Source organism: Nerophis ophidion, linkage group LG07 (assembly GCF_033978795.1).
Source record: "Nerophis ophidion isolate RoL-2023_Sa linkage group LG07, RoL_Noph_v1.0, whole genome shotgun sequence".
NCBI classification, from domain to species: Eukaryota; Metazoa; Chordata; class Actinopteri; order Syngnathiformes; family Syngnathidae; genus Nerophis; species Nerophis ophidion.
Genome location: NC_084617.1, coordinates 78875984 through 78888804, shown reverse-complemented (window position 1 = coordinate 78888804; position 12821 = coordinate 78875984). Strand labels below are relative to the sequence as shown.

The window sequence follows — 12821 nt, the reverse complement described above, 5'->3', positions numbered from 1 at the left end:
CTCTCCCTCTCTCTCCAATTATGAAATATATATATTTATATCAATTATATTTTTCTTTACATTTACTCCTCTAAGTCACATCACTTGTTTTTCTGCGTGCATATTTTTAAAGGTGTTTAAAGTGGTTTGTGATAATTAGGGAACATTGAAAAAACTAACTACAATACTTGCAGATACAGTCGTGATTTGCTTTATTGAGTGGACAGATAAGCAAACCCAAATAAGCAACCGCATGTTCAAAAACAAACCCAAATAACTCAACCCGCTACTCACAAACTTAACAAGTCGCTTGTACTGTGCAAATTTAGCAACACTACTTACAGCGAAAGTGAATGGAAATAACTTTGGTCTTGTGGAGAGAGCGACCTGCCAGGGCTTCAGAGATACACTTTCCATTCAATATACATCTTTATTTGTTCATTCCTGCTCTCTATTTGTTCCTTTGACTCAATAGAAACCTACCTGAACGCCGCTGCTTTTGATGAACTAAGAGCCACACAGGATGCAAGTTCATTACGGGATTAAAAAAAATTGTTTCGTTAAAGGAAACTCGTTATTCTGATAACTTTGGTGGCCCAAATGTGTGTGTGTGTATGTATGTATGTATGTTCATATATATATATATATATATATATATATATATATATATATATATACATACACACAGTGGGGCAAAGAAGTATTTAGTCAGCAAGCGATTGTGCAAGTTCTCCCACTTCAAATGATGACAGAGGTCTGTCATTTTCATCATAGGTACACTTCAACTGTGAGAGACAGAATGTAAAACAAAATCCAGGAATTCACATTGTAGGAATTTTAAATAATTTGTTTGTAAATGATGGTGGAAAATAAGTATTTGGTCAACCATTCAAAGCTCTCACTGATGGAAGGAGGTTTTGGCTCAAAATCTCACGATACATGGCCCCATTCATTCTTTCCTTAACACGGATCAATCGTCCTGTCCCCTTAGCAGAAAAACAGCCCCAAAGCATGATGTTTCCACCCCCATGCTTCACAGTAGGTGTGGTGTTCTTGGGATGCAACTCAGTATTCTTCTTCCTCCAAACACGACGAGTTGAGTTTATACCAAAAAGTTCTAATTTGGTTTCATCTGACCACATGACATTCTCCCAATCCTCTGCTGTATCATCCATGTATCCTTTTTATTTATATATATATATATATATATATATATATATATATATATATGTATGTGTATATATATATACATGGCGAGGGAGTATAGCTTGGTTGGTAGAGCTGCTGTGCCAGCAACAGGGTTCCAGGTTCGATCCCCGCTGCCGCCATACTAGTCACTGCCGTTGTGTTCTTGGGCAAGACACTTTACCCACCTGCTCCCAGTGCCACCCACACTGGTTTAAATGTAACTTAGATATTGGGTTTCACTGTGGAAAGCACTTTGAGTCACTAGAGAAAAGCGCTATATAAATATAATTCACTCACATATGTATGTGTATATATATATATGTGTATATATACCTATGTGTGTGTGTTTATATATTTATATATATATGTACATATAGATGTTTGTGTCTGTATATATATGTATATATATATATATATATATATATATATATATATATATATATATATACATATTAGAGTAATTATATAAACAAAGTAAACAGTTATAACAAATGTAACTGGCACTTAATCAATCCAGGTAAAATACAAACTGGTTGTAGAAATAACATCACATTAAGAATAATGCATTAGACACACAGTTGGAAAAAGGTGTTACTTTAACAGAAGCGTCAACTACCAAGTTCATTAGAATGAGTTGTTAGAGCTGTCAAGGATGGAGTTCATGTCATTGGTCTCAAAAATAAGTCCAATTAAATTGTCATTGATCCTGAAATAAATTACATATGGACTTACCTTGAGACACAGCACTTATCTGTAATTTGACCGATTGATCTGGGGTTGTAGCCTTTTTTACCTGACTCTTCATCCATCCATCCATTTTCTACCGCATATTCCCTTTGGGGTCACGGGGCGCGCCGGTGTCTATCTCAGCTACAATTGGACTCTTATTTTGTCATTTTAACAAAATAGTTGGAGCTATGGTATGGACAATCTTGAGTGGTTTGACCCCCACCTACCAAAAACCTTAAGGACAAACAAGACAGATACTTCTAGCCAGGCCCTTGTGTCTAACATCCAACATTTGACCCCCACCTACCAAAAACCTTAAGGACAAACAAGACAGATACTTCTAGCCAGGCCCTTGTGTCTAACATCCAACATTTGACCCCCACCTACCAAAAACCTTAAGGACAAACAAGACAGATACTTCTAGCCAGGCCCTTGTGTCTAACATCCAACATTTCTCACCACACAAACTTTCTTGTGAATGATTCTATGTTTGGTGTCGAAGCACTTTGTATATTTTAACACTTTAAGGCTCAAATTAATTGTTTATTAAAAAAAACGGCATTTATGAATGATTGAGTTTGTGTACCCCGCCTGGCACCCGAATGCAGCTGGGATAGGCTCCAGCACCCCCCACGACCCTGAAAGGGACAAGCGGTAGAAAATGAATGAATGTACTGGTATGTACATATATGTATGTTCTCACCATGCTTGGGTGCGTTCTCTTGTTCTTCCTGGGCACTCTGGCTTCTTCCCACATCCCACAAAACATGCCTGTTATACCTGTTGGATATTGTAAATTGTCCGTAGGTGTGCACGTGAATACTTGTTAGCATCCATGTATGCTATGATTCAATGCTCACCAGTGCAGAAGATGGATGTATTTATATGAACTAATGTACCTGCAGTTATTGAAACATTTTCAAATTGAAATCTTATCCTACTATCAAATACATAGATTGTTTCCTACTATCAAATACATAGATAGATTGTATCCAACTATCAACATACATAGATACATTGTATCCCACTATCAAATACATGAGTTTAAACAGACTCGACTTGGAATACTGAGGTAAAAAACGTGTACTTATGTTTATGCATCCCATGTTCCATCTTAAGCTTGAACGTCTATAAACTGCAGCCATATTGCCCATGTTGCCAGTTTTGTCCCCCTTTGCCGGATTTTTCCTACCTCCCTTCCTATCTGCCTACCTTCCTACCCACCCGCCTGCCTGCTACCTCTTTTGCCTGCTTGCTGTCACCACCTGCTTTGCTACTTCTGTGCATGTAGTTCTAATAGGGCGATTGTCTCCACGACTGGAGTCTCTTAACTTAATTCACTTCTGCGTCTGGTGCTTCACACGGTGGATTTTTGTTACATTTTTGTGTGGGCTGAATTCGACCAAATAATCTGGGCTCCCTGCAGATGTCTTGTTCTGTGTGAATTGTGTTTTTCACACGAGTGGGACATAATTGGAAATAATATCCAATTAGTACAAAGGAGCAAAGTCAGAAACAATGTGGGTGGTCTGTTATTGGCAAAGAACTGAACATCGAGTCATAGAAATGCGGGGCTGTGCGCATGTTGGCCAATCTCTCTGCTTAAATCTCATTCAACTGATAAGATTGTAGGGCTTGATTCAGACAATCAGTTATCAGGAAAAAGTATCTTCATCATTCTATGATGGAGTTTTCTCTCAATTGTGTGATATTGCTGCTCTCCTATTGGTTGTAACATGCACCTTTTCTTACATTGGTCATTTCCAAGATGTAGATCTTCTTGTTTCAAGTTTAGATGAGAAAGAGGAGAGGTACGTGTATTGTACTAAAGATATGTTATTGTCTGAATTTGGTTCTACAAGGGGAGTGGCTTTTATTCAACGGCCCTCATTTGTCATTTGAGTTTGTAACCAACCTGTAATTTAAATGTAATGTATAAAATGCATTCAGAGGAACAGTTCTGTTGGACATTGTTGTAAAACCAGCTCCCCATATCTTCAACAGCCTCATCAGAGTTTGACCATGATTACTGCTTGCCCAGGTCTTCAATGTGGCTGGCTTCCCTGAATGGTACTGCTCTCCAAATCCACCCAAACCCTCTCAGAGGCTATATCTTCAGTCAGAAAAGAGCTCTGTAATGAAGTGCATTCTTAACAGAGGCACCTATTTACACAAGTTTAGCTTCACACAAGACTGACAGTGTTGTAAGGTGTTTGCTGTTTACTCGTGATTGTGAGTCTTTTGAAAACTCTTGTGTGTTTCCCTCCACTCCTGATTTGGTCATCTACAGTTCTCTGCCAATGATTCTCCAGATTTCTCATGATTTAACAGTTAAGAACTCTGACTTAGATTTGGACTCCTTTCCAAACTAATCACACCCAAGCCCATCTTTACCCAACCCTCCTCGTACTACAACATTCTTGTATTGTGATTACTGATACTGAATTTGGACTTTAGGCCAGCAGAGTCTTTAAACAATGCGAACAGAATAGTACATGTAAACTAAAGAACCGTGCATACCAAGGTTTTAGGGGAAACATAAAATCTGTATGCATTTTTCATATTTTTCCAAAGACAACCACTATTCATTGGGGAAAATGACTTGTGTTTATCCTTTTGACAGAACGCAGTCAGGACAGCGAGGTGGTCTTGCTCTCTGACTCCAACTCCACCCAGGATGCCTTCACAGATCCCACCAGCTCACAAGACAGCAGCCACATACCAGCTTCCGGAAAAGTCACGTCTTCATCATCAGAAAGTACAACGCCGGTGAAGGAAGGCGAGCCTTTGCCCGAGGACATAGGTACTGGCAGGACATGCACAGTTGCTTTGCATCTCTCGTATATGCTTCTTTTGTCCACTCACATCAAAATACCTCATTTTCCCCTTTTACAGGTGGCCCTCGTTTTATGACGTTTTGCTGTTACAAAGACACTCGCATACATTGTTTAAAAAGAAACTAAAAAGATGCAACCCTTCATGTTTTCTGTGTGCAGTTTGGGGTTAATTATGTACAAAACCCAAAAGCAGTGAAGCTGTGTAAATGGTAAATAAAAAGAGAATACAATGATTTACAAATCCTTTTCAACTTCAATTACTGAATAGACTGCAAAGACATTTCAAGTTCACACTGAGAAACTGATTTATTTTTTTTTTTCCAAAAAATCATTAACTTAGAATTTAATGGCAGCAACACATTTTTACCAGTGTGTTACATGGCCTTTCCTTGTAACAACACTTGGTTAATGTTTGGTAACCGAGGAGGCACATTTTTGGAGATTTTAAGGTGGAATTCTTTCCCATTCTTGCTTGATATACAGATTAAGTTGTTCAACAGTCCAGAGTCTCCTTTGTCGTATTTTACGCTTTATAATGCACCACACATTTTCATCACCTAGCAACATATGCTGCTCCTAAACCTTTCAGCATTAATGGTGAATATAATGATAAATGGCTTTGGCTTTGCATAGTAGAGGTTTAAATTGCACTTACAGGTGTAGTGATCAACTGTAGTTACTGACAGGGCTTTTCTGAAGTGTTCCTGATCCCATGTGGTGATATCCTTTACACACAGATGTGGCTTTTTGATGCAGAGGGATCGAAAGTCACGGGCATCCTGTTTTACGTGCAGTGAACCTTTTGATGATATTACGGACCTTAGATGATGAAGTCCCCTAAATTCCTTGCATTCTCGCGCATTTGAATGAGTGAGCATTTCATGGAAGCTACTTTTATAGCCAATCATGGCACCCACCTGTTCCCAAGTAGCCTGTTCACCTGTGGGATGTTCCAAATAAGTCTTTGATGAGCATTCCTTTTTTGAAACATGTTGCAGACATCAAATTCCAAATGAGCTAATATTTCCAAAAAATACCAAAGTTTCTCAGTTCCAACATTAAGTGTCTTGTCTTTGCAGTCTATTCAATTGAATGTAAGTTGAAAAGCATTTGCAAATCATTGTATTCTCTTTTTATTTACCATTTACACAAGGTGACAACGTCACTGCTTTTGGCTTTCGTATAAGAGCTTACTTACATTAGTCTGGGAATATAACTTGTTCGGAACGTGAGGACCACCTCTACTCATCTTAAAGTGTGAGTGTTTTGGGCAGTTATTTTGTAGTAGTTCTTTGTTGCTTCCTACTTTAGAGTCACTTGGAGGTCATACTGCCCACCAGACAGAAGAGAACGTGGTTGAGGAAATAGTGGAAATGCTGATGGTGACACTGCCTGAGACTTCAACTCCCAAAGTGTCCGTGGATTCCTGCCTTCCTGCTGTAGCAGTCCCAGCCACCCCGCCAAAAGTAGCCACCTCTCAACAGGCTGCTTTTCAAACCCCAGCCAGCGAAGGCAAAAAGAAGCCAGAGCCCCCCGCTGAGGTGATGGAGGTACCAAAGGCCCTTCCTACAGACCGTGCTGATCAGAGAGGAATGCTGGTGGAAATGTGCATCCGTGCTCTTTTCCTCTGTCTCGGCCGCTTCCCTCAACACTATAAAAGTCTCTACCGCCTGGCTTTCTTTTACACCAACAGCAAAAGCCACCAGGTCAGTCTACCCCTGTTATTTCCACCATCAACTAACAACATGCTGCCTCTGTGTTGACAACATTGAATGTGACATTTACACCAGGTTATGCTGGCATTATGTTCAGTATTTATTGCAGTGTTCCCCCCACACTAGTTGCTGAAACAGGCTGCATTAGCTGTGAGGCTCTGTGGGTAGAGAGGTATGCGTGGGTGTTAAACCATGCTTTCTCAGCCAGTTTGGCACAGGGAGCTTGTGTTGCACTTTGCAGTGGTGGCATCCTTCTGTCAGCACTCCTTTAAGCAATTGTAATGCAAGCTGTGTGCTCACTAAAACTATGGAGGGAGGTGAAGGAAACTCCCTGTTCCTTTAAATGTTCTAACATTTTGCGATACGCCTTCATAGCTTTTAGCTGTTAGAGAAAGCTTACGTTTTACTGATTTCAGATGACAATTTTAGTAGACGTTTATACAACATGTCAGTATGTTTGAATTGTGCCAATATATTGTCATAGGTCATATTGAAATGTAATCATGTATGATTTTTACTTCTTTTTTTTTTTTAACCACAGAACCTGCGGTGGGCCCGTGATGTGTTGCTAGGAAGCAGTGTCCCATGGCAACAACAGAAGCACATGCCTGCACAAGGACTCTTCTGTGAAAGAAACAAGACAAACCTGTTCAATGTATGTTCAGTGCACCTTTTATGATGTTCATTTCTAAACACAAATGCTGCTATTTTGTTGTTGTTGATAACAGCTAATAAGAATGCATGTTCATCACAATAATCATCACTTTTGGTTGACACTGTCAGAAAGGGATGTGTTTGAACACAAAGGATCTTATTTTTGTTTGTCCTTATAATCAACACAGGATTTCCCCCAGTTTGCTAATATCCATGTGGCCGTGGGGGTGTGGCTCTGGGCTCATTTTATAATTTGCATAATCGTCTGTGACGCAAATATTGTCTTTAAAAAAAGCAAAAGAAATGTTGCACATACATCTAAAAGCAAATATGTGTTATTAGTAATTAGTATTAACACATTTTTGTTCTTATATTATATTGTTTTGCTACATTTTTCAATCATTGTAACACAGGCCGTATACCAGTGGCGGCTGCTGGTGTTTCAAGTAGTGGAAGCTCTCTAAACACGTATACGGTCTCCTAAAACAGATAAAATATATAATTGAAGATTGGAAAATTCTCCCCATGAAACTTAAAAAATGCTCTGGCAGTGGCTTATACTTCAAGATCGCAAAATGGTCCATTTTGCTGTCAATCAAAAGGAGATTCAGCCTCCAACAGCTGATCCAATCAACTTGCGGAAGGCCGCCGTCCAGGTCAGCTGAGGCCGAGCCCACTTCTCGTTCAATTCCAGAGCGGGCGGCGTCTGTGGGCGGGACAAAGCCCAGCATTGATTCAGTGACTGTCCGGTTTGGCTGCAGTGGTACAACACACTCTATAATTCAGGGCAGGTGGACGCTACCACAATTATTGAGAAAAAAGTTGCATCAGCTGTCACAAAAATTTTCTGAACTAAAGTTGATTGCATTCTAGGCATATCTAGTTCATTAAATGTAAACAGAAAAGTACATACAGCAAGCTGAGCTTCTCTTCCATTCCTAAAGCTTTTGCCACTGTACCCAGCAGGTGTCCTAGGTGAACAGCCTCTGCTATGTTAGAACAAGGCGGGTAAGGGAAGTTTGCAAGTAAGATCTGTAATTTCAAGACAAGGATTGGCTTTAGGGCTGGGGTGCTGATTGATTGATTGGTTGATTGATACTTTTATTAGTAGATTGCACAGTACAGTACATATTCCGTACAATTGACCACTAAATGGTAACACCCCAATAAGTTTTCCAACTTGTTTAAGTCGGGGTCCACCTTCATCAATTCATGGTACAAATATATACTATCAACATAATACAGTCATCACACAAGTTAATCATCATAGTATATACATTGAATTATTGACATTATTTACAATCCGGGGGTGGGATGAGGAGCTTTGGTTGATATCAGAACTTCAGTCATCAACAATTGCATCAACAGAGAAATGTGGACATTGAAACAGTGTAGGTCTTATTTAGTAGGATATGTACAGCCAGCAGAGAACATAGTGAGTTCACATAGCATAAGAACAAGTATATACATTAGAAGTACATTTGGGTTGTTTATAATCCGGGGAGATGGGATGTGAATGGAGGAGGGTATTAGTAAAGTGTTGAAGTTGCCTGGAGGTGTTGTTTTAGAGCGCTTTTGAAGGAATATAGAGATGCGGTGCGACGCGGGACTGGGTGCGTACCACGGTTGGAGGAGTCGTTGCCTGCCGCCGCCGAAGCCACGGTGCAGTTGACATGGCCGACGCCTCGGTCTTACCGCCTACCACCGCCCATGTCCTTTTCAAATTTGCACATTGCACATTTTGTGGATTGCTCTGTGCGGGTACCCAGTATCTCAGATATATTGAAGTACTAGCAGAGTGGAAAACCATTTCTATCATTGTATCCATTCAACCATATCCAATTGTATTTACAATCTGCCTAGTATGTAAAAAAAAACTACCGTCTAAAACGTCACAAAGTGCTACAAATTCAGTCAGCCATCTTGAATATTCCGTTCCGAACACCTTCGATCATTTCCGTAGATTTTACATCACCGCAGTAACTCTTCTGCACTCTAACCATGTTATTATATCAGTCATACTGGAAATAGAAAAAGATTTGGAAGAGAGTTGGTATTTAGCATGCACAATCTTTATGTAAGTCAAGAACACATGCTTGCCTTTTTAATGCAGTTGAAACGGTAAAAAAGTAGCTAACAATTGAGTCAACAGATCCAGGGTCCTCTGCTGCGCTCTCTAATAAAATCCACACACCGCCAACAGTAATCAATTTATACGTCATGACCTGACAATGAACCAAATATGAGTGATTTTCTTATTATAAACTACAAACCCCGTTTCCACATGAGTTGGGAAATTGTGTTAGATGTAAATATAAATATATGATAATAGCTTCAAAATAGAGGCAACTTGTTTTTCTACCCTACTGGTACTTTAAAGCTTGTTCACCTTGCGGACATGCTGCCTCCGCTCGTGTGTCTTTGTTCTGTCAATCTCAAAATCTTGAATTTTCGGTGTATTACTTGTCAATATTGCGTAAATATTAAGCTATATATATCTAATAATACAATCTTTTATTGTATTTGTTTTCATGTAAAAGACCCTCCATTTTAAGGTGTGGCGGCTTTTATTTTGCCGCGGTCCTGTGCCACGATTGATTATTAATTGTGGGGAAAACCTTGCTACATGAAAATAACCAAATATTAAAAACATCTCTCAATAGGATGCAGTACATTTCTACAACACTGCCTCCCAGACATTGTCAATCAAATGTGATCTTTATTACCTCTGCCAAGCTTGCAATACTGTAGTGAGTTGTGCATTTCTATCAGAGTTGTTTTTTGGTTTGCAAGGTAATCCTTTTGCTTTTACACTAAACTAAACAAGGGTTGTTTGTAAGGGCCACAACTTAAAACGTAGATGCAGGTACAAATTGCATAATTTATTTTCAGTTTTCATCGGTTCTGTTCAGTTCAGTAGGGAAGTGACACACCAGATGGATCTGTGGTAAAAATAACTTGGCAGTAAATCCCACTAACTTCAACATCTATTTACATTCCCTACAGTGGGGTAATCATTTCTAGCTCAATTCAGCAATCCATATCATTCAGTGAAGAGGAGATATTAGTGATTCTTTGGCCTTGGTGAAAACTTGCCTCTACTGAACACTTTTTCACAGCTCTTGTTTTGGATCTCATTATATTGTGTGGGTGTTTCTAATGCCGAATGTACCATAACTCCACGTCTGCAGTTAAGACAGAATCTCAAGAGGCAAGCTTGTGAAGCTCGGATGTTTGTCCTCGCTTTTGTCGCTAATGATCTGCCACTGTGTTTGCTATGAGTGAAAGATTGGCATACCATTAAGTATACCTTATTTACACCAGTGGCTCACATAAATCAATTGGCTGCTCAAATATCAGACCTGAGAACGGATCACACGCAGCTCTATAAATGGAATTGCACAGTAGGAGATTGGAGAATGGCTTGTGTTGTTGTCCTGCGGATATATTACTGTCAGCATTTGTCATCTCTTCTTCTACCTTTTCCGTGTGTTTGAAGAACATACGCTTGGAGTTGAACTGCACCTGCTTGCTTCTTTTTTCAGAGAACAGATTCACGCTAAGTCTCAATCTGATTTCCATCGGTTGTCACTTCGTTTTTTTCTGCAGTGTATATGGATGGTCTCCAGCTTTTTTGCGTGTGCCGTGGAACCCGGTGCCCAGTCTCTAAGAGTTACAGGGCCATATTAGAGCTGGAGCTCTGCAGTGAGCTGACTCCCAGAGGCTTTTTTACAGAGCCCCTTCTGGAAGCAAACCTTGCATCCTGGTATACCAACTGTCAAAGCTTTAGTGTTCCTTTTGAAAGCAAGCATGACCATGAGACAACCTTTCTTAAATGATTGCAAGTGAGTTTCTCCCCTCAATATGCAAGCTTTTGGTTTCCTGACTGTCAGAAGGGATGTCAGATCCATGCAAACTTAAGAGTTGAAAAATAAAAAGTACTTCTGAGCACTGACCTTTTGCCTTGTTGTAACGACTGTCAAAAGTGTGGAGCTGCAAATTTCTCTTCAGTCTGTGTCGGCTGACCGGTCTACTGACATCTTGACACAAGTCCTTTATTGTCTGTGTTTTAATAATACAGTTGAAGTTATCCCTTTAGTGTCAGATACACAAAGGTCATTTACAACCTTCCCAAGCCAACACAGTGCAAAATGTATGATATTTTAAAGTCAAGGTGACATGACTAGAGCAATCCCAATTTAGGTCATGGTGCCCTACTTTTCTCACTTGCCATTGCTGAGCTGCCTTAATGGGGCTCTGTATGAACTAACCTATTTGGTTTGGAATGGATGCATGTGTGGAGTGGTTTTAAGAAACATGCATTTTCTAAAATCCAAACAGCACTTGCACAATAGCTAATGTCTTTGGGATTTTTTTAACCCATTTATTCAGCACATTCTACCATTTGTGAGGTCAGAGGTCATTAATTGTCTAGTTCATGCTTTAGGTGGGGGTTGAACTCAGGGCTGTCAAGCTTTTCCACAACAGTTTAATTCAAGCCTGCCGCTGGACTTCGCTTTGTGCGCTGTAACACAGTTGTTCTGGAAGAAAAAGGGTCTTACCTAAACTATTCTTTCAAAGATGGAAACAGATTAGTCCATATTGTCTTGGCTGACTGAAGAATTAAGTGTCTAGTCCAATGTCTAATTGATGTATACTTTTTCTATGGTAGACATTTTTATGATGTGGTGTAGTTCAATACTATTGAACTGGTGGCCTGGGGGCCAAATCCGGCTCGGGATGACATTATTCTGGCCACCTAGCTCAGTTCAAAACTCAAGAGACACATTTTTGCCGCAACTTGCTCAAACACAAGAGTGCTCCTCTTGTTGTATAGAAGGACTTGGACCAGTGTAAACACGTTGGCAGGTCGTTGCATTGACATTTGAACCATGCTAGCAAATGTAGAACACTGGAGTCCAAACTTGTGATTTACATAACTAAGGTGTTCCTCAAGGCCCTCCTTTAAGTCCTCTCCTTTTTGGCGGTTACACATGTTTTTCATATTGTGATTTATGTAACGATGATTTTGCTGTAGCTTGTTTACTTTAAATGAAGTCGGTTGAAATTAGGTCAACGTCTTTAGGTATACTAGTGGTGATCCATTTTAGCATTTGGGCTATTTATTCAACTGGTGACCCTCCAGTTTAGTTCAAAAGTGTTTTTGAGAGACTCACATTTTTGCAGCAGATTCTTAAAAATGTTAGGGTGCTGTCTTAGAGATGGATCTTAGGTTGCTGCTACATTAAGACAGCTAAGTTTATACAGGGTTTAACCCACCTAACCTTATCTTTGTCCACACACACACAATGCCATCGTTTAAGCTTTGGTTCAAGACCCCCTCCCCTCTACTTCCGAGGGCGCAACGTGACCTAGTAGACATGCATAGAAAATAGCAGACGCGCATATATTACGTCATAGTCACCTCTGACCTGGAAGTGTATCCTTACCAGGCATGTAAACATTGAAGAGATGTAAGCAATTTCAATGAAGCCAAATGCCACATTTCTTTTAACAGTAAACCTTGCTTTCCTCGCCATCAGCAGCTGTTAGACGAGCCCTATGGTAGTGAATCACACCTGAGCCTTAATAAATGAATCAAATCTTTAATGGACATGTGAAAGTTTAACAATGTGATAAGGAACATTTTACAACAATCAATCTAGAGAACTAGATATCTGGTCAGGACACTCCTTAGTCTTTGCCTTCACCTTCATTG

General features: G+C 39.8%; 1 protein-coding gene across 3 annotated transcripts in view; it reads left to right on the top strand.

Annotated features, from left to right (window-relative positions):
• Nucleotides 1-7146, top strand: part of LOC133556888 (calcineurin-binding protein cabin-1-like) — a 38566-nt gene extending 31420 nt beyond the window's left edge. Inside the window, exons 28-31 of one of the 3 annotated variants that reach the window (XM_061907231.1) lie at nucleotides 3901-3966; nucleotides 4520-4699; nucleotides 6045-6439; nucleotides 6990-7146. In XM_061907231.1, coding sequence (XP_061763215.1) covers nucleotides 3901-3966; nucleotides 4520-4699; nucleotides 6045-6439; nucleotides 6990-7127 — 779 coding nt within the window. In that variant the 3' untranslated portion in view covers nucleotides 7128-7146. Of the gene's footprint in view, nucleotides 1-3900; nucleotides 3967-4519; nucleotides 4700-4791; nucleotides 5034-6044; nucleotides 6440-6989 lie in introns of those variants that run through there. The other 2 variants (XM_061907232.1, XM_061907233.1) reach the window with 2 other exon arrangements.
• Nucleotides 7147-12821: the final 5675 nt, after the last annotated feature.